The following is a 19,621-nucleotide window of genomic DNA, read 5'->3' on the forward strand; positions in this document are numbered from 1 at the left end:
AGATAAAAGTGAATAAATATTCATGGGAATAAAACGAAAGTTTCAGCTATTGAACCAAGTAGTTTCTACAATAGGGCTCACATTTGTATTGAAAGCACTCTTATAGAATGAAATGCAACCAGCACACTCAGTTTTGAACAAAAAAAAATCTCAGTTTTGCCCTAAACTACCTAACCCTAAAATCCCATTTTTTTACTAGAGTCTGGGCAAGTGCCCGGGCGGTGGATCCGTCACTGACTACAAGTCAAAGAAACTTCACAAACTCGTCTATTAGATCAGAAATATGATCGAGGGTTATCTCAAAAACGTAGCATAAATCAAATATTTAGCCAATTTTAGTTTACCAACATATATTTTGCCAAAAAAGGCACCATTTGTAGATAATTACATGCAGGTACAAAATCACAGATAAGAAACATAGTACGGACTTTAACATCTGATACTGTAATCAAAAGAAACATTGTATATTTGAACCACATGCTTCCTTAAACGAGTACAACTTCTCCTTAAATTCTTCAATCAACTCTTCGTCACATCAACCTACAGCAGAGAAACTCATCCTCTCAAGCACCATACCATTTTCCATAAAAAATTTAGCCAGAGACAGATTAGGCTCTAATTCTTCGACAATTCCAAATTCCACAACCTGGAGAGTTGATGCCAAACAATCCGGCACAACAGCAGAATTCAGAAGATCTTGGTCGAATTTTGATATTCCCTGATGAATAGTGATCATGAGTAATAAAAAAAAAAGAAAAAAAGACCATGATGAGAGGATATATGAAGATTAAAGTAAAATAAATTAATGCTAATTGCAGACCTCGAAAATTAGAGTATTGAGAACCGGTGACTTTTGAAGTAAGCCAAACAAAACTTCACCACTAACAGAGCCAAGATCCAAATGGGTCAGCATTGCAAATTTAGATAGAAGAGCCACAGTTGGTTGTGTAAGAACCTGGATGACAGATTAAGGAAACTTATGTTTGAAATAAAAATAAACATCAATTTTGAGAATGAAAAATGTTATTTTAACAGGACATTGTAAGTAGTATTGATCATCTTTGGTTACATGGTTAACGATGTTCAAATACATGAAGTGCGTTAACACCATGTAATAAAACTCGCATGTATATGCAGTGTCTATGCAGAGTCAATATATTGTGTCAAAATAACAGAGTTGCTTAAACATAGTTTATGCCAAAAAAGCCACAAAATTTATGCTAAAACACTCTACAAATCTTAGCTTCAGAAATTAAATCAATACATTAATTTGTGTTCCATTATTGATGATATAATATTACATGAATGGTATGTGTAGGGGCTATAAATTGATTGCAATTTCTCAATTGATGCTCATATATAGTTAACGATTTGATCTAATTATAGAGTATATATCCAATGCTTGGCACCAACATATTCGGTATAAGATTACATAATAAAGCAAGTCCAGTGATATGATCTTTACCTCCGATGCATCAAATTTGATACACTTCACTTCACTGAATTGTTTGAGAAGGATTACGAGCTGCAGATTAATTTGATACACTAGACGATTTGTTTCTTCAAAATCCCTCCAATCATTATCCAAAATGATGGTAACGGAAGCATTACGAGCTGCAGATGAATTTGACAGAACAATGGGTTGTGGTATTGCACAACAACCGGAATAAGTGAATTCCTTGATACATGAAGCAGTAAATTTGATTTTGCAGCTACGTGGCTCACGATTTGCCGACTCGCAGTCTTGTTCTATAAAAACATTTTCAAGTAGAGGCGCTTCAATAGTTACATCATGAGCACTTAACCAAGAGCAGTTTTTCATTTCAAAGTTTTTCAATACTGAGAAACGAATAACTAAAGATTGTTCAATGGTGAATATAATTCCACACAGCTTGATGACTTTTAGGTTTCCAAAAATAAAATAACCAACCCGGCTGGGAGGAACTTTGATATCACAATCACACATCTTGAGTACCAATTCTTCTAAATTATAGGTATCATTGAAAAGGGAGTGAGATGTGAGAGCAGAGAAGGGGATTTCATAAATTGTACCAATATCAATTTTTTTTTGGTCTCCGATTCAGGATGCAAGAAATCCATGCATTAACAAGAGTTGCATCATACTTGTTAGTGATGAAAAGAGTGAAACTTTCCACTTTTTTAATAAGAAGAAGTGTCTTGTAGACAAAGTTTATAAAGTGTTGTTGATTCCTCTCGGGATATTCATCTAAGTCCACCTTGTTGATTAATGTCCAGCAATCTATCCATCTTTTCGATAACACGCTTGTACGAACTGCATCTTCTGTAGGGAGAAAAGAGAGAATGTGACTTATAAGTGAATCAGGTAGCTTGCTGATTATATCAACTTTTGCCTTTTGCTTCTTATGAGTTGAACCAACAGACGCCATTTGTAAAACAAGTCTTCCTGGAATTATTGTTCTACATTTTCAATATTAAATATTAATATGCATAGCATAACATAACATAACATAGCATGTTAATGCACTTTCAAAAAATTTGTACAGTTAACTTTTTGAATTTGTATTGTTTGGTAAAATTAGTGGTTCAACTACCTTGTACATATGAAATGACATAAACGAAATATATGTTTAATTAATATTTAATTTTTTTTTAGTAAGATGACAAGGGTAAAATTGGAAGAAAAACTGATAAGCTATAAGCTCATAAGAAATTTAAAATACAAATACAAAAAAAAAAAAAATCACTTATTTTTTAAAGATAAAACAAACAGTCCTAGATTGAAGATGAAAATTACTGGTACTTGTGTGTGTGTTAACAATGACATGACATCTATCAAGTATGAAATGAATCAAATAAAGACTGAATCTCGACCCAAACGACTCAAATAAACAAATTTGATAGATTGGAAAGTAAGTGATAGATACTAACCTTGGTCGTTTCTTCATTGCTCTGCACTTCCCCATTGCCCTGTTACTCCTGTTTGTCTTTATGTTAAGGCAGAGTTTAATCAAAGTGGAAGATTGCCCTTAGGCTAAGCGTTTCCTCCAACAATGCATCTATTTGATAAGGTAAAATTTTAGAGGTGTGATATTGGAACAACTCAAAGAAACTTTCAAGTATACAACCGTATAGAATCCCTTGAAATTCTAGTCATGCACACAAATCGAGGTGAAGAATGAAAAAAAAATGAAAAAGTAGGTGGGAAGTACTCCTTAATCCTTAATTATAAGAAAAAATTAACTTTTTAAATTTATTGAAAAATTGATGTATATGGACCGTAATATAGACCAAATATATCGGTTGTTTAATAAATCTAAAAAATGAGTACATATCACTTTTACGCTTGTAATAGTGACCAAAATTTGATTTTTTTTTTATAAATGTAACCGGACGGAGTATATATTAACATATATATATATATATATATATATATATATATATATATATATATATATATATATATATATATATATATATATATATATATTCAGAAATTGCAAAAATAAAATTGAAAAATATCTCACCGATATTATTTTTTATTATTATAAATTATTATATTATAATAATAATAATAATTAATTCGATAATTATATATAGGGATACAAGTTATGTCTTGAAATGAAATTCCAAATTACCTTTGTCTACAAACAAGGAAGCTATAAGGGCATCCACAATGGAGCTCCTCGAGTTTGAGTACTTAACTGTGTCTCACGTGTACATATCAGTCATTTATTATTTTTTAATAATGTTACTTAATAAGTATTCAATCTTTCCAACTCAGCACCTCTTAAAAAGTTCTAAATAGGTCACACTAAATTCTATATCTCGAGAGGAGATCCTCTCATGTTAAATTTTCCTTCGGTTTAATCAACACCATTCAATAATGATAGTCGGATGGTAGACTGGACAGCTTGCAGTTATTTTTCAACATGAGAGGATCCTCTCTCCTATATCTCATTAATAATTCTACATTTATAAGTAGGTCCCACAAAAATATAATGAAGAGAGAGGGTACCTCTAGTACAAAAAAACACTTGTTAAGTCGGTTTCGCATTTTGAGATCGAGTCTAGAAGGTATTTCGGTGCCATATATGGATGCAGAAATACCGATGCCAAATATGGATGCAGAAATTTGAAGGAGTTATGAGTTTTTCAACTGTGGTTTTACAAACTATTTATGGATTTTGGGTAATGCGTTTTTCAAATCTTGGAATTTGGGTAATGCGTTGTTCTTGATGTTGTTCTTGTTGTTCAACTCGGCGACGATGGTGAAGATAGCGGTAGTGGCGGAGTTTCGCCTGTCATGGAGGGGGGGGGGGGGAGAGAGAGAGAGAGAGAGAGAGAGCTTCGTGTGAAGATTTCGTGTTCTTGTTGTAATTTTTGGTTTGAAATGATCATATATAGTTCGAAGAAGATCATGATGTTGTTGTTTTGTTTTTTATATAAGCAATGACGTTGTTGTTGTTTTTACTTTTATTTTATTTTTTTTATTTAAGTGTTAACTGATGTGACATAAAAATTAAATAAAAAAATAAAAAAAATCCACATATGTGCCATGTCAAGATTTTATCCCCATCAGCTGTCTTGTTGTACTCTGAGGGGGAAAAACAAGAAATCTTCATATTGTAGGAGGATAAATCTATTTTTTTTTTGCAGGGGTAATGTAAAACTGGCCTATTTTGCAGGGCATAAAACGCTATTTACCCTTATAATTATTATACACATAATAATTTTTTAATACTAAAATGTGCCATAAAGGTACGTACTCCCTCCGATTTCATATACAAGTAAATCAATTTATAAAGCAATTTTATAATTAATATAGTTAGTCTATATTATAGGTTAAATACATCAATTATTTATTGACTAAGCCTAAAAAATAAATTTTTGTTTATACGTAAGACCAAAAGGAGACGTTTAAATCACAATCATATCATCAACAACAACAACAACCGCCAATAGAACAAAGCAACGCAAATTTGACTCACAAAAAGTGGAAGACGTTTTAAGCTCGTGGGTAGGTTCTTCATTCTCTAGCATGTCATAGGCCAGCTGCACATTACTTTCAAAATCAAGAAACTAAAGAATACGACTAGAGCTGTCAAAATGGGCTAGCCCGAATGGGCCGGCCCGCCAAGCCCGATTTTTTCCCGGGCTCGGGCCTTGAAAATCTTAGCCCGAATTATTTCCGGGCTTTTTAGCCCGGCCCGACAAAGCCCGATTAAAATATGGGTTAGCCCGAATGGGCCGCGGGCGGCCCGCAAGCCCGAAAAAATTAAAATTAAAAATAAAATAAAATATAAATATAAATATAAATATAAATAATTTGTTTCGGATGATTTGAAATTAGTTTGTAATATAAATTATAAAATACCGTCCGCTACTTAAGTAGCAGGAGTAAAAATAGGGCACCCAAGAAACTCGTAGGTAGCGGATGAGTAAAAATAGGACGCGTGAGAAACTCGTACGTAGGGGATGAATAAAAATAGGGCGCGCGAGAAACTCGTACGTAGCGGATAGAGCTGTAAAAAGGGCCTTAAGGGGCCGGCCCTTTAAGGGGCGGACCCACTTATTCCTGATTATTAATTTTATTTAAATTTTAAACAATTTTTCTAGTGTCGTGAACTTATTCTCTTTTTCTTCAATCAGCACTGTCCACGATCGGCACCCTAAAAAAACTGTGTTTAAAATTTAAATAAAATTAATAATCAGGAATAAGTGGGTCCGCCCCTTAAAGGGCCGGCCCCTTAAGGCCCTTTTTACAGCTCTAGTAGCGGATGAGTAAAAATAGGGCGCGCGAGAAAGTCGTAGGTAGCGGATGAGTAAAAATATGACGCGCGAGAAACTCGTAAGTAGCGAATGCGTAAAAATAGGGCGCGAGAAACTCGTAGGTAGTGGATGAGTAAAAATAGGGCGTGCGAGAAACTCGTACATAGTGGATGAATAAAAATAGGGCGCGCGAGAAACTCGTAGTAGCGGATGAGTAAAAATAGGGCGCGCGAGAAAGTCCTAGGTAGCGGATGAGTAAAAATATGACGCGCGAGAAACTCGTAAGTAGCGGATGCGTAAAAATAGGGCGTGAGAAACTCGTAGGTAGTGGATGAGTAAAAATATGGCGCGCGAGAAACTCGTAGATAGGGGATGAGTAAAAATACGGCGCGCGCCAATTATATAATATTTATAGCGGATGAGTAAAAAATAGGACGCGCGAGAATTATTAATGCTATTTATATAGTTGAGTTTGAGCACTAAAAGTAAAAAAAAAAAAGATAAACCGGGCCGCCCGAAAAGCCCGACTACCCGTACCGGGCCGGGCTCGGACACTAATTTTGGTAGCCCGTTTTTTATCCGGGCTTTTTAGCCCGGCCCGACGAAGCCCGAAGCCCGACCGGGCCGGCCCGAAATTGGCCGGGCCGCCCGTTTTGACAGCTCTAAATACGACGAAGAATAAGAAAGTAGTCATTATTTTGTAATTTTTTTAAATATTTTATATTTGTGATTTATTTATTTAAAAATGCACAAGACCAGCTAGCTAGCTCAAAAAAAAAATTCTAACAAGTGGGCATTTTGGTTTTTTTTTTGTTGCAACAGGGATATTGAAAAAAAAAAAAAAACTCCACTTGCTTCTACAATCTAATAATAATAATTGATGACGGATGGTCACACTCTTTAATCCATGCCTATTTGAGCAACATTAGATGCATTTTAGTTAGTTTTAAGCAATAAATTCAAGAGAAATCTACTCGGAAGCAAGGTTACTTGTTCTGCAAGAAAGCAGGAAAATGTGCAGGAAAATATAGAGTTCCACTACGCTGGGGGGTGATGGACCACGCGCAGCGTAGCAGTCTGCACCAGAGAAGCCTATTTTTACAACAATTACGCCCGACGTGGGGACCTGACCACGCGCGGCGTAATTCACTGACTAGAGAGGGGTTTTTCACCATTATAACTACGCCCGACGTGAAGAATGAGCACGCGCGGCGTGATGAAGAACTTGAACTACGCCGGGGGCGTGGGAAGCATCACGCGCGGCGCCATTGACTCAGAGTTGAAGATCAGAGCCTTCAGATGTGATCACGCGCAACGTGGGGGCAGTTAGACGCGCGGCGTAGGAGGAATATTGCAACCACGCGCGGCGTGGTAGATCTGGCGCGCGGCGTGGTTGCGTTTACTATATATTGAAAACTCATTTTCTGGTCCAGGGGTTCGAAATTCTGCTACTGTTCATCTACATTCTGATTTTCTGAGAGTTCACACCAGTTGGATCCTGATTTTCATTGGATAGCTTCAAGCACCTCAGCAGCATGGATTCTCAAGCCATGATGTTGAAGCTAGGAGGCGAACGAAGCAACATGAGGAGCTAGACTTCTTGTGGAGGTAGGATCTAGGATAGCTTAGGATGTAGATTTATTGATTGTAATCTGCTGAATTGTATGAATTTACTCTTGTAATAGTGTTTACTTAATGCAAATCTGAACTTAATGCCTTATGATCCTTCATTAGTGTTGTAATGGATTTAGATTTGAGTCACGTATGAGAATATTGATTTAATTTCTGAACTGAATTGCATTAAGCACTCGAGTGTTTCCGGTCAAGAGATTGAAACATAGAGTGTAGCGAACGATCAACGCACTTTCAAATCATTCGTTGTAGGTAGCTTACATCCGAGAGATCGGAGGAGTATCGACAACGAATAGAGTGGATTTTGACAAGAGATTGCGATTCACCATATTGTTGATCCAGTTGTAAATACTTGAGTGAATTCATATGATCCGGTAGATTGCATGAGATTAAGCTATAGACTAGGTGATTCCGATGATTCTACATCGCTTTTCCACTTATTGAATAGCACGTTTTCCTTACCGTCCAATTACTCAAACGAACCCCCAATTTATGTTTTCTTATTGCATGATGTTTATAGACACTATTATACTTGTTTAGTCGCGCAATCCCTGTGGATCGACAACTCATTTTTATTACTACGTGGCAATTTGTACACTTGCGAATAGGTCATCAATAATAATAATAATAATAATAATAATAATAATAATAATAATAATGTGAAAATTATAATTCAAGTATGGCAAAAGAGATCTCCATTCTTAAATGAGTACAACTTCTTGAATTCTTCAATGACCTTAGATTCACTCTGCCATGGATTAGCAAGGTAGAAAATTATTCTCTCAAGAACAATACCATTTTCCATGAAATATTTAGCTAAAAAAAGCTCATGTATCCATGTACATATCCAAATTTCACAACTTTGAGAGTGGATGCCAAACAATTGGGCACAACAGCAGAAATAATTTAGAAGCTCTTGGTCAAATTTTGATATTAATTTGTAACGTTAATTAGTTAATGAACTAATATGAGACCAATATATAAGTTAAGGACTAATCGTCCAATTTAGCCACATATTTTTGGGTAAACATGTAATAGGGTAAAATAAGCAATTTTTGGGTAAACATATACATTAATATCGCAGTACATAGCATAGCACCACTAGTTACATACTTGCTATTAATTTACAAACTTATCTTTTGGCCAAAAATAAAGGCACCCTTTGTGCATATAATTACTTCCAGTACAAAATTACAACCTATCTATGATCATAGATTGTAATCAAAAGACACATCGTCCAGAAGAAACATGTACAACTTGCTTTTGCAACCTAATAACGAAATTCAAGTATAGCAAAAGAGACTCCTTTCTTAAACGAGTACAACTTCTCCTTAAATTCTTCAATCAACTCTTCGTCACACCACCTTACAGCAGAGAAACTCATCCTCTCAAGCACCATACCATTTTCCATAAAAAATTTAGCCAGAAAAAGTTCATGCTCCAATCCATGGACATTTCCAAATTTCACAACCTGGAGAGTTGATGCCAAACAACCCGGCACAACAGCAGAATTCAGAAGCTCTTGGTCAAATTTTGATATTCCCTGATGAATAGTGATCATGAATAATTAAAGAAAGACCATGATGAGAGGATATATGAATATTAAAGTAAAATAAATTAATGCTAATTGCAGACCTTGAAAATTAGAGTATTGAGAACCGGGGACTTTTGAAGTAAGCCCAACAAAACTTCACCACTAACAAACTCAAGTTCCAAATGGCTCAACATTGCAAATTTAGGCAGAACAGCCACATTTGGTTGTGTAAGAACCTGGATGATAAAGATTAAGTATATATGATTACCAAGTTTTTAATTGATGCTCATGGTTAACAATATGATCTTATCTCATTAAGAGTTATATATTCAATGCTTGTCACCAACATATTCAGTACAAGGTTAAGAAAGTTAAATGATATGATCATACCTCCGATCCCTGAAATTTGATACACTTCACTTGACTAAATTGTTTGAGAAGGAGACAAAGACATGATACAGTTTCTTGAACAATACTCCTACCCCGCAAAATGAAGCAAGTGAATTCTTTCATACATGGAGCAGAAAATTTGATTGTGCAGCGACGTAGCTCACGAGTTACTGACTCATGGCCTTGTTCTATGTAAACACTTTCAAGTAGAGGTGCATCTATTTTTAGAGTGACATCATGTGCACTTAACCAAGAGCAGTTTTTTGTCTCAAACTTCTTCAATACAGAAAAAATAATACCTTGGGATTTGTCAATTGTAAATATAATTCCATACAACTTGAGAACTTTTAGGCTTCCAAAAATAAAATAACCAGAAGTACAGTTGGAAGGGACTTTGATAGCACAATCACACATCTCGAGCACCAATTCTTCTAAATCAGTAGAGTTATTGAAAAGAGTGCGAGACATAAGAGCTGAAAAGGAAAGTTCTAAATTCGAACTGATGGAAAGCTTTTTTACATCTTTGTTCAAGATGCAAGAGATCCATGTATGTAGAAGGGATACATCATATTGCTTAGTTATGACAAGAGAAACACTTTCCATACGGTATGTTTTAGAAAGATGAAGTACTCTATTAACAAAGTTTATAAAGTACTGTTTTCCGCCAGATTTCTTCTTCTTCGGAGAGTAAAACACGCTATCATTAAAATTCATCTTTGTGATTAATTTCCAGCAATCTATCCATCTTGTAGATAATACACTTGTACGAACAGCGTCTTTTGTTGGGAGAAAAGAGAGAATGTGACTTATAAGTGAATCAGGTAGCTTGCTGATTATATCTTCTTTTGCCTTTTGCTTCTTATCAGTTGAACCAACAGACTCCATGTGTTGCAACAAGAAAGAAGATCGATGATGATCAAAGTCGTTTCATTTTCTTTCAGATTTCTAATTTCTCCATTGCTCTGCACTTCCCCATTGCCCTGTTACTCATGTTTGGCTTTATAATAAGGCAGAGTTTAATCAAAGTGGAAGCGGAGGAGGTGGTGTAAGGTAGCGTGCCAGATTGCCCTAGGCTAACCTATGATGAGTTTATCTATGACATAGAGTAGTTGTAACTTGTAAGCTAGGTAGCTGCTAACATCTCTCATACCTTTCTTATTCTTGTTTTTTTTTATAAAAACCTTTCGATTTTCTCTAATAATAAATGGCTACACCTCAAATTGACCAAAATAACCACTCATACACCAATCCTGATATGACATTCTGGCCATCCGTTTACACTCTTAAAACCGCTTTCAAATACTACTTGAGCATTAGAGTGCTAACATGACTACATGTACTCGTCCTGCAACATAAAGGCCGGAATTGTCAAGCTCTCATCTCCATCATCAACACTCTACCATCAGCTCAGACGTCGCTGTTCAGAATCGACCTACTCAGCGCAACCCATTTTTGAACAACCAGTTCAAGTAAGCGGGTCGTCCCTAAGATTTTGGGCGTCATGCTCTTATTATGAACTTGATGCCCCGTTTTTTTAATTATAACATGTTACGAAGTAATTATATATTTTTTTAATTAACGACGCATGTCATATGTGGGCAATCTATCCTCTTTTGTATTGTATGTTAGTGTAAACCTTTTCTTTTTGGAGTTTATGCTTATTCTGGTACCCTGTCCGACCGCACCTCCCAAACACCCTCTGCAAGTAAGGTTTACGAAAGAGAGAGAAGCTGAAGCATGAATATAAAAAAAAGAAAGAAAAATGAGGTTTAAAAATTTATATAAAGAAGGCAATTTTGATATTATAATTAAATTTTAATGAAAATTTGGTGTAACTATTTTTTTTAGGGTGTGACTAGAAAATTTCGAACCTTTCTTCATATTCACAAGGAAAAATTAAAAAATTCACAAGTTCAAATAAAATAAGAAGAAAAAAGTTGATCATGATATTAAATTTTCTGACAATTGGTATTGATGAATATTTTGCAAGTGCACAAAATTATCGTAAGTAGTAAAAATTATCGATCCTCAGGGATTGTTGTGATTCAAACACAAATTGAATACATACTTAAACACATAAATTTAAATGTAAAAAGGGGGGGGGGGGGGGGGGGGGGGAATTTGTTTGTTTCAAATTTCGATCATAAAGATTGGAAATAACTTAAGATTAAAATCAATAGAAGAAAGGTGATTGATCCTTTTGGTTCATCTAATTATTATTTCTCTTGGTAATTTCATGTATGATTACAAATTACTTGAAATTCTGGTACACAGTAGACAAGTGTTGTCCACGATGTTCAGACACTTGTCTTAACAGAGAGAACAATAAAGCAGAGCATTAAAAACAGATACTGAAAAGCATAAATAACACACATAATTGTTAACCCAATTCAGCCTAACAGCCTAATCTGGGGGATACCAATCCAGGAGAAAATTCACTATCAGCAGTATTAATTCAGAGCTAAACTCCCCCGTTTACAACTCCTTACTTAATCCCTACCCAATGACACTTCTACCTAGGAACTCCTAGATATGAGACCCCGTCTCACTCCCCTCAACCTTACGACCAGTAAGGATTTCAATAACAACATAATGGAGACACTCTCCTTGACAAAGATGAAGACACACTTCAATGACATTAACACCTAGCCAACGACTAAGTTCACAAATTGGAGTTGCTTAAAAGCTTCCTCCAAGTACAATACTCAACTCATTACCTACAGGTTTCTGAGTGACCATCTCACAACCCGAGTGGTTCACTTTACACCAACTCTCCTAGAGAGTGGCTTAAAGACACGAAACCCTAAAAGACTACATCTTTGATATTCTATTTTTGCTTCAAGTTTCGGTAAATAAAACAGGGTTAGCAGCACCCTTTAAATAGCAGAGCCTCGTGGGCTTTTCACAATGATCCAGCTCCAAGAAATCTTCTAGATGCAAAATATATATTTTTACCAAATCTTTCTTTGCATCAAATATTCCTCCCATAAATATATTTGTTAAATATATTTTAAAATTAAATCTTCTAATCTTCTTGAAGCACAAAGATTTATTTGAAATAAATCTTTTATATTTTCTGTAGCAATCTTCACAAGATATATTTTTGAAACAAATATTATATTTTCTAAAAGTTATTTTATTCCTTTAGAAAATAGAACTAGGGTTCAGCTGCCTTCTGAAACACATTGATCACGTGCGCCTTGTTGAGTAAGAAACCACGAAACAATTCTTCAATCAAATCTTCGAAAGATTGAGTAGAAAATAAAAACGTTAGCTGGCGCGAACAATCAGACATACAAGTGTTGTTACATCTGTCTCAACACTTGGTGTACGCACATATGTCTCAACACTTGACTAAAAGATGTTTTTGCAAAATGTAGCCAACATACAAAAACCCAACATTACTCAATTTAATTTCATTATTAGATTAAATAAAAAATGATTATGCCCAATGTCTTGGTAACATAATCCTCTCCCTTGATCATCGATTCCTAATGTCTTAGGTAATCTATGATCAATTGAAGTTTACAAACTTTAATCTTTTAATCTCAATTAACAATCCAAAATGTCTTAAGTGAAAGTTAATTGATCAATCATTCCTAGATCGATCATTCATTCCTATCGTCATAGTAAAACAAATAATTGAAATCATCACACAATTGATCAAGTCATGTAAAACATTAATCACAAAGAAAAATTGAAGAAACTAACTTCGTAATTCATTGATCATAACATATGATAATCACATGGTTCAAGAGAAATAATAATCAGAATCCCTAAGGACCAATCATGGTAGTTTAGTTACACATAGTATAAAAAGACATTACAATCAAAGAAATGAAAGAAAGCATGATTACAAGATGATATAATATTAATATAATTAAAAAAAATTATTTGTATTCTTTTATTTTTTTAGCGAATCACACACCTTAAATAAGAAAGCATCACGCACGGATCCGAATTGTCTGCAGTCAAAATTGCATGCAGTTATCCAGTCATAACAGATATGGCTGTTCGATCATGATCAGATGTTTCAGATTAAAAGAAGATGTAATCAAAGTGTATAACTTTTTTAAATCTGAACCGTTCAATATCGGACGACCAAATCTACCTTAACTGCATGACTACATGCACTTTCGACTCCATACAATCCAGATCCATCACGCACCCCAAATAAAAAAGCAAGATCACCCATATCATTCTAGCAGAGAATATGATATACTATGATAAATTTGAAGAACTTAAAGCAACAAATTTAAAGAGTCATAGATTCCCTAGCATATTATCTCATGTGAATGCTCCACATGAGTCGAAGGAATCAAAATAGAATATGGCGAAACCATTGAAGTTATTTTTGCATGTTGTTTTTTTAATTGTTGAAGTCACCTTCCCATAAAATATGATTCCATATCATTCGTGATAAAGATGGATGATTAGATGAATAATTTTGATTCAACACCTAAGCCAAAGTTCGGTGGCAAAAATTATTCAATTGAGTGAGCTAAAGGGACAAAACAAACACACCCCATTGTGTGTATGTAAAATAATTTTAATAATGACACTAATTTTTCGAAGGTTTTCTTAGCTCCTTACAAATCCATTATAAATACTGATAGACAAATTTATATTTGTTATATGTAAAGAAAAATTATGCCTAAAATTTTCAAATTTGTTTATATTATTACGATCGTCTTTATTTCCTTATTTCTTGTTGTAATTTACGTCAATGCCGGTAAGCCATTTTCTTCACCCTTATAAAATTTTATTCTAGACCATGTCGCATAAAAATAATTTCCATCCCTAACACTCATATCCACTTAATTATTTTACGCAGGATTCGCTTTGGAGTGTACTATAGATTATGATTGTCTTGATACTGAAAATTTCTTATGTCACTTTCCTCGTTTGATTCCAAAGTGTGTTGGTGAGCGGTGTATCTGTGGCATGAGTAACGGTTACTATTAAGTTCAAACATAATTATATAATAATTCTTTTCTTTTCTTTTTTGGTAAAATTATATAATAATTATAATCTTATATATAATTTTTTTTTTTGTTTACAAAGAGGGCTATGAGCCCAATACATAAGTTTATTTTAGATATCATAATGTTGTAACTCTTACTATTACATTTACATTCAAATTTGAATTCATGTCACTTTATTTTGTTTAGATCGATGATACATAATTCACAAAAAAAGATGATCGAGAGAACAACACTATTCTACCATATAAGTGTTTCGATAAATAAAGACCAAATTTGTTTAGAGAAAACATTTTAAGCCGATTATAGGGCCTTTAATGCCGGTTTGGCACATGTCTTAAGATGTTTCTGCATAATATATGTGACCCCCTTTTAAGATATGGTTTCAAATCCACCACTTATAATGCTTTTGTTTTTATATCTGCTGATTTTGATAAAAGAAACCGATGTAAAATATCATTTTTAGTCTTTTTAGATTACTTGATTCATCGTTGCCAAAAAGGGTAATAGGCACTGATTTTATAGCACATAGCTAGATGTTTGCATTTTGTGCGATCTCCTACAAAAAAGTGTTGCCTATTGTAAAAAAAAAAAGTTGCCTAATCATTTTAAGCTCCGGCTGAAGAAGCACAGACGTATAAAACATTTTTTTAAGCCACAATTAATGAACCCTGCCGTTTAAAAACCGGTGTCTATTCATTTTAGACAACGGACAACGGACAACGGTTGAAAATGTTTCCTATAAACAAATTTGAGATAAAGTAATAAAATTGTGGTTAAAGATATAAAAAGAATTCACTTTCCTTTAGTAAAAGTTAAGTGGTTGCACATCATCTTTTCTTAATTTTATTTTTCATTTACCTTCTTTTGTTCTTTTCACTTTTGCATTTTTTTTTCTAATAATTTTACATCCATTTTAATCAAAAACAGAATTAAACTCTGCGATTAGGTCAATATTTGACATTTACAAGGAAAAAACTCAATAAAACAACATGTTGAAATCAAGATACATACATGTTGTTGCAGAGAGTATTGACTAATTTGTGGACTTCTTATGAAATGTGCTACAAAAAAAGAAAAACGAACGGCCTTAGTATCCCTCTCATTTCGATGTTAATTTGATTCGTTCATGTGCTCTCTTTTTAACTGGGAACTGCCTGGAGTCGCTCATTGTCTATACATGACCACCTGTTTCTGCTTGTAATAGGCGTCACATGACCACCAACTTCCGCCTGGTTCATCCCAGAACCTCATCGCATAGGGATAAGACTGGTTCATCCCATTTGAACATCACTGAATGTGTTGGCTCATGGGGGGCAGCCAATTGGATCATCCACATCGGGCTCAAAACAACTATACAAGTGAGTTGGACACCACACTTTTGCCCAAAACCTTAAGGCATTAAGTTTATGGGTCCTCTCACTTATAAAGTATTCAACCTCAATTTTCCTAAGCAATGTGAGACTTAACTCACCTCACACTTGCCACAACAGAACGTCCCCATAAAACCAGCACAAGTCTTTTCAGTTTTCTTTGTCCTCACATGGACACTTTATGTGAACTTCCTAGAACGTCACTCATCCAAAGAGTGCTCCAAGTCAAACACGCTTAATTGTGGAGATCTTATGAAATTTGCTACCAAAAGAGAAGATGCATCTTGTTGATATAAGTAGTCCAAATCAACTCTTATAAGCCTTCATTAAACCATAAAGTCTCATACCTGCACAGCCAATTCAGTTTGTTCATGTTCAAACAGTTCTGATTAATCCATTTTTAGTTGATTATTTTTTCACTGTTTTAATCTCTCAACCGTTTACTGTTGATCGGACAGCCATTAGCAGTACCTGCGTTAAATCCATTTCCTTTACACAGTAGTGGATTAAAATCGTCAAATCGTGATAGTTAAAGAGCCATAAGTGGAATTAAGCCAATTTTAAATAGGCAAAGCAAAATAACTTGATCAAGAAAAAGAAGAAACAAAGAACACAAGAAGGTTAATACTTAATACCAAAGTTATGTTGCATATACGAGGCAATTCAAAGGAGAACAATACATAAAAATTGTTAAGGTGCTGCAAATGCTGACACAACATATACAATATATATTCAAACAAAGTCCATATGCTAGATATAATTGAAATTACAATTTATGCAAAATGACGTTTGCCCCATTTTTTGGCTTCAAAGTAAGCATCATGCTAGGAACATGTGCATAATTAGGAGAAAGCTCAAATGAGAAATTCTTCAGCAACAATGATATCGCTATCTTTGCTTCTAATAAGGCAAAGTTTTGTCCAACACAAATTCTAGGACCCCATCCAAAAGGGAAATAACAAACTTGGCCTTTTGTTGCCTTTGCAATTCCTTCAGCAAACCTTTCAGGTTTGAACTCCTTTGCATCATCACCCCATATATCATTATCTTGGTGAATCAAAATTATTGGTAGGGAAACTTGTGTTCCAGAGGGTAGCAAAAGGTTTCCAACTTTCAAATCCTTTCGAAGAGCTCGGTTGACGTAAAGTACAGGCGGATATAACCTTAGTACCTCATACAAAATCATGGTTACCTAAGGAAACAAAAATAATTATCAGTTTGAACCAAAAAGAACTATGTAATAATAATCATCAAAATGAAAATGTGTGATAAAAATGGCCTTTAAAATCAAATTTTCAGGTGACATTGTTAAGGGTTATATGTATCTATCTCTTGTCGATTGATATGATCTCCCGAAATTATTTTTCACAAGGTTATACCCAGAAACCTCAAATTTGAGAGTAAACCTGCACACATTTGATCACTGCTGACCTATTGCGGCATCATCACGTCGACCTACAACCCGCTTTGGTTACCAATTATGATTCACCCTTTCGTATCCATAAAAAGAGGTAGATATAAAAATTCATATAATAAGATCATTTGAAATTTGGACATGAGAATAATGAGTACATACAATTTTAAGTTGACTTAATCCTTCAAAGTTTGGATTTTGGTTCCCAAAAACTTGCAAAACTTCCTGCCTTGCGCGTGCTTGCCATTCAGGATACCTGCCTAATAACACCATTGTCCAAACCAGCAAACTTGAGGTGGTCTCTTGCCCCGCCAGATAAAACAATTTGCATTCATCCATCACTTCTTGTGTGGTCATTCCAATACTCCTACTATTTCCATTTCCTTGTTTTTCGGCAAGATTTGATTGCAAAAGTATGCCTAATAAATCGTCATTGGTGGTTTCACCATTCTTCAATGCATTTTCTCGTTTTGTAGTGATTCCCTCGAGTGAATCATAGATTTCTCTTTCAATTTCTTTCATCTTCATCTTGGCAGTTGTTGGTAGAAGTCTAGAAAAAACATTTATCTAGTGATGTTAATTGTGATGGAATGCATTTGATTAATGATAAACTGAACATGGTTCATTTTAATTAATAGTATTTTGGATTAGGTCTAACTCAACCATAGTCGTTTAACATGAGTGGTACCCTTCCAAAATCATATTATTGCAGTCTTACCGCCATAATGGAATGTTCGTGTGTCCTGCTGTCATCACCAGATTTCCTTGCTTTTTCAGAAGTTCAAATATTTTTGTGCCTTCTTCATAGCTGCTTCCAAATGCTGTTCTAGAAATTGCATCACATGTAAGATTCTGAAGGAAAGGCCAAACATCAATCTCACATGTTCCATCTGGTGACAACAATCCCTTCCATTTGCTTATCATTTCATTGCAACTGTGAAAAAATGCAGGCAGCATACCCTACAATATAAAAAGAAAATTAGAAATTTAATTTACAAAATTGCAGGAATATATTACTTTCAATCAACCTAAATTTAAATCATTAATTAACCTTACTTTCAATTTTTCTATGTGAAATGCAGGATTGACGATCTTTCGATGTTTAGCCCATTTCTCACCCTCATAAGTTCCAAGACCATTGGTCAAATACTTAACAAGGGATGTTAGCTTTGGTTTGGGGAAGTCCTCAATCTTGTTAAAGACTTGCTTAATATGCTCAGGGTCTGTGATGATAACAGTTGGTGTTGTACCTGCCCATAAAAAGGAATTTCTTCCTGCATATCCTTTATGTTAGCACAACAAACAAGGATACAATGCTTGATTACAGAATTTAACTTTATGCATCTGTGCCTAACTCTTGGGACGAAGGTAGTATATGAAAACTGCTAACTAGTGACTCTATGACACTAGTTTTTTTTATACTTAATTAAACATTTGGTCTCTTACGTTTATTTTAGGTTTCAATTTGGTTCATTGCGTTTAAAAAGTATCAATTTGGTCTCTTACGTTTCCATTAGGTATCAATTGAGTCATTTCCGTTAATTAGTTTTGTCACTAACACCGTTTGAACTATACACGTGTCAGTGTCAAAGTGTCCACGTGTCTGGCCACATATGCAAATTGAAACTATTACGTGTAGAATCCATTCACAAACTCAACCATTAGATCATTTCAATCTTTGCATCAAATTTATCATTGATTAGTATATTACTAAATCAATATGTGAACAGATGAGTAAGTGAAGTATAAGTTGTGAAACATTTATATTAGTCTAAGAACAAAATAGAAAGAGAGAGAAGTGTCTGATACCATATTTGTGAACAGTTTGATGAAGAGGTGAAAAAATAGATGGTGCAGATTCTTTGGAAAGACCAATGGATTTAGATTTAGCTTCTTGTTGCAACTTCATCATATAAATTTGCTTTGAGTTATCCATTAATAGTGAAAGTTTATATGGGTCACCTTGAAGACCTTGAGCTATGAGAAGTTTTTCAAACCTCTTTGGTTTCAACCATAACTTGTTCAACAGATGCCATGGAATCACAGCAAGTATAACTGTCAAAAGACAGATGATTATTGTTGTTGCTGTTGGAAACATAAATTCCTCCATTTTTTTTGGTCTTGTAAGCTGTAATTGAATTGTGTATTTGTTGTGATATATAGAAGGTTTTAAATGTTGTGCGAAAGTGCCAGGCTACATGTTAGAATCTAAAAGAAAGACTGAATTGAAAGTAAAATTGCTTTCATTATTGAATTGAATGAATACAATGTGCATCTAATGATCTATATATACATGAACTAGGATCTATGCTAAGCTAAGCTACTCTAGCTATACAATAACTTGTTCTACAAGTTAGTTACAATCTCTTCATTTACATCTTGTGTTAGCTTGCATTATGTGCATCATAATTATTACTTAACAGCCTCCCACAAGCTGATGCTTGGTATATATCAAGCAATCCAAGCTTGGATATGAAATTATTGAACTTTGCAGTGGGTAGTGCCTTTGTTAGAAAATATGCTAGTTGATCCTGTGTTGAAATGG

General features: G+C 34.5%; 3 protein-coding genes and 1 long non-coding RNA gene across 5 annotated transcripts; 1 reads left to right on the forward strand and 3 right to left on the reverse strand.

Annotated features, from left to right (window-relative positions):
• Window positions 1–271: 271 nt before the first annotated feature.
• LOC123894966 lies at window positions 272–3,079 on the reverse strand. Of its 2 annotated transcripts, none has more exons than XM_045945138.1 (4): window positions 2,911–3,079; window positions 1,466–2,439; window positions 821–955; window positions 272–718 (listed from the first exon to the last, which is right to left on the reverse strand). In XM_045945138.1, the coding sequence occupies exons 2-4, from the start codon at window positions 1,964–1,966 to the stop codon at window positions 536–538; spliced, it is 819 nt and encodes a 272-aa protein (XP_045801094.1). In that variant the 5' UTR covers window positions 1,967–2,439; window positions 2,911–3,079; the 3' UTR covers window positions 272–535. The 2 variants fall into 2 exon arrangements, with proteins under 2 accessions (XP_045801094.1, XP_045801095.1); XM_045945139.1 differs by having other exon boundaries at window positions 1,466–2,425; window positions 2,911–3,063.
• Window positions 3,080–8,412: 5,333 nt separating this feature from the next.
• On the reverse strand, window positions 8,413–10,416 carry LOC123894970 (FBD-associated F-box protein At5g27750-like). The gene is made up of 3 exons (XM_045945140.1): window positions 9,308–10,416; window positions 9,019–9,153; window positions 8,413–8,926 (listed from the first exon to the last, which is right to left on the reverse strand). Exons 1-3 carry the CDS (start codon window positions 10,190–10,192, stop codon window positions 8,654–8,656), a joined length of 1,293 nt encoding a protein of 430 aa, XP_045801096.1. The 5' UTR covers window positions 10,193–10,416; the 3' UTR covers window positions 8,413–8,653.
• Window positions 10,417–13,927: 3,511 nt separating this feature from the next.
• On the forward strand, window positions 13,928–14,458 carry LOC123894971. The gene is made up of 2 exons (XR_006804032.1): window positions 13,928–14,039; window positions 14,142–14,458. It is a non-coding gene; the product is annotated as an uncharacterized LOC123894971 (long non-coding RNA).
• A 1,865-nt stretch (window positions 14,459–16,323) lies between these two features.
• On the reverse strand, window positions 16,324–19,331 carry LOC123894972 (11-oxo-beta-amyrin 30-oxidase-like). The gene is made up of 5 exons (XM_045945141.1): window positions 18,886–19,331; window positions 18,133–18,350; window positions 17,795–18,036; window positions 17,239–17,626; window positions 16,324–16,854 (listed from the first exon to the last, which is right to left on the reverse strand). The coding sequence occupies exons 1-5, from the start codon at window positions 19,184–19,186 to the stop codon at window positions 16,429–16,431; spliced, it is 1,575 nt and encodes a 524-aa protein (XP_045801097.1). The 5' UTR covers window positions 19,187–19,331; the 3' UTR covers window positions 16,324–16,428.
• Between the last annotated feature and the right edge of the window lie 290 nt (window positions 19,332–19,621).

The sequence above is a fragment of the Trifolium pratense genome, linkage group LG7, assembly GCF_020283565.1.
Source record: "Trifolium pratense cultivar HEN17-A07 linkage group LG7, ARS_RC_1.1, whole genome shotgun sequence".
NCBI classification, from domain to species: Eukaryota; Viridiplantae; Streptophyta; class Magnoliopsida; order Fabales; family Fabaceae; genus Trifolium; species Trifolium pratense.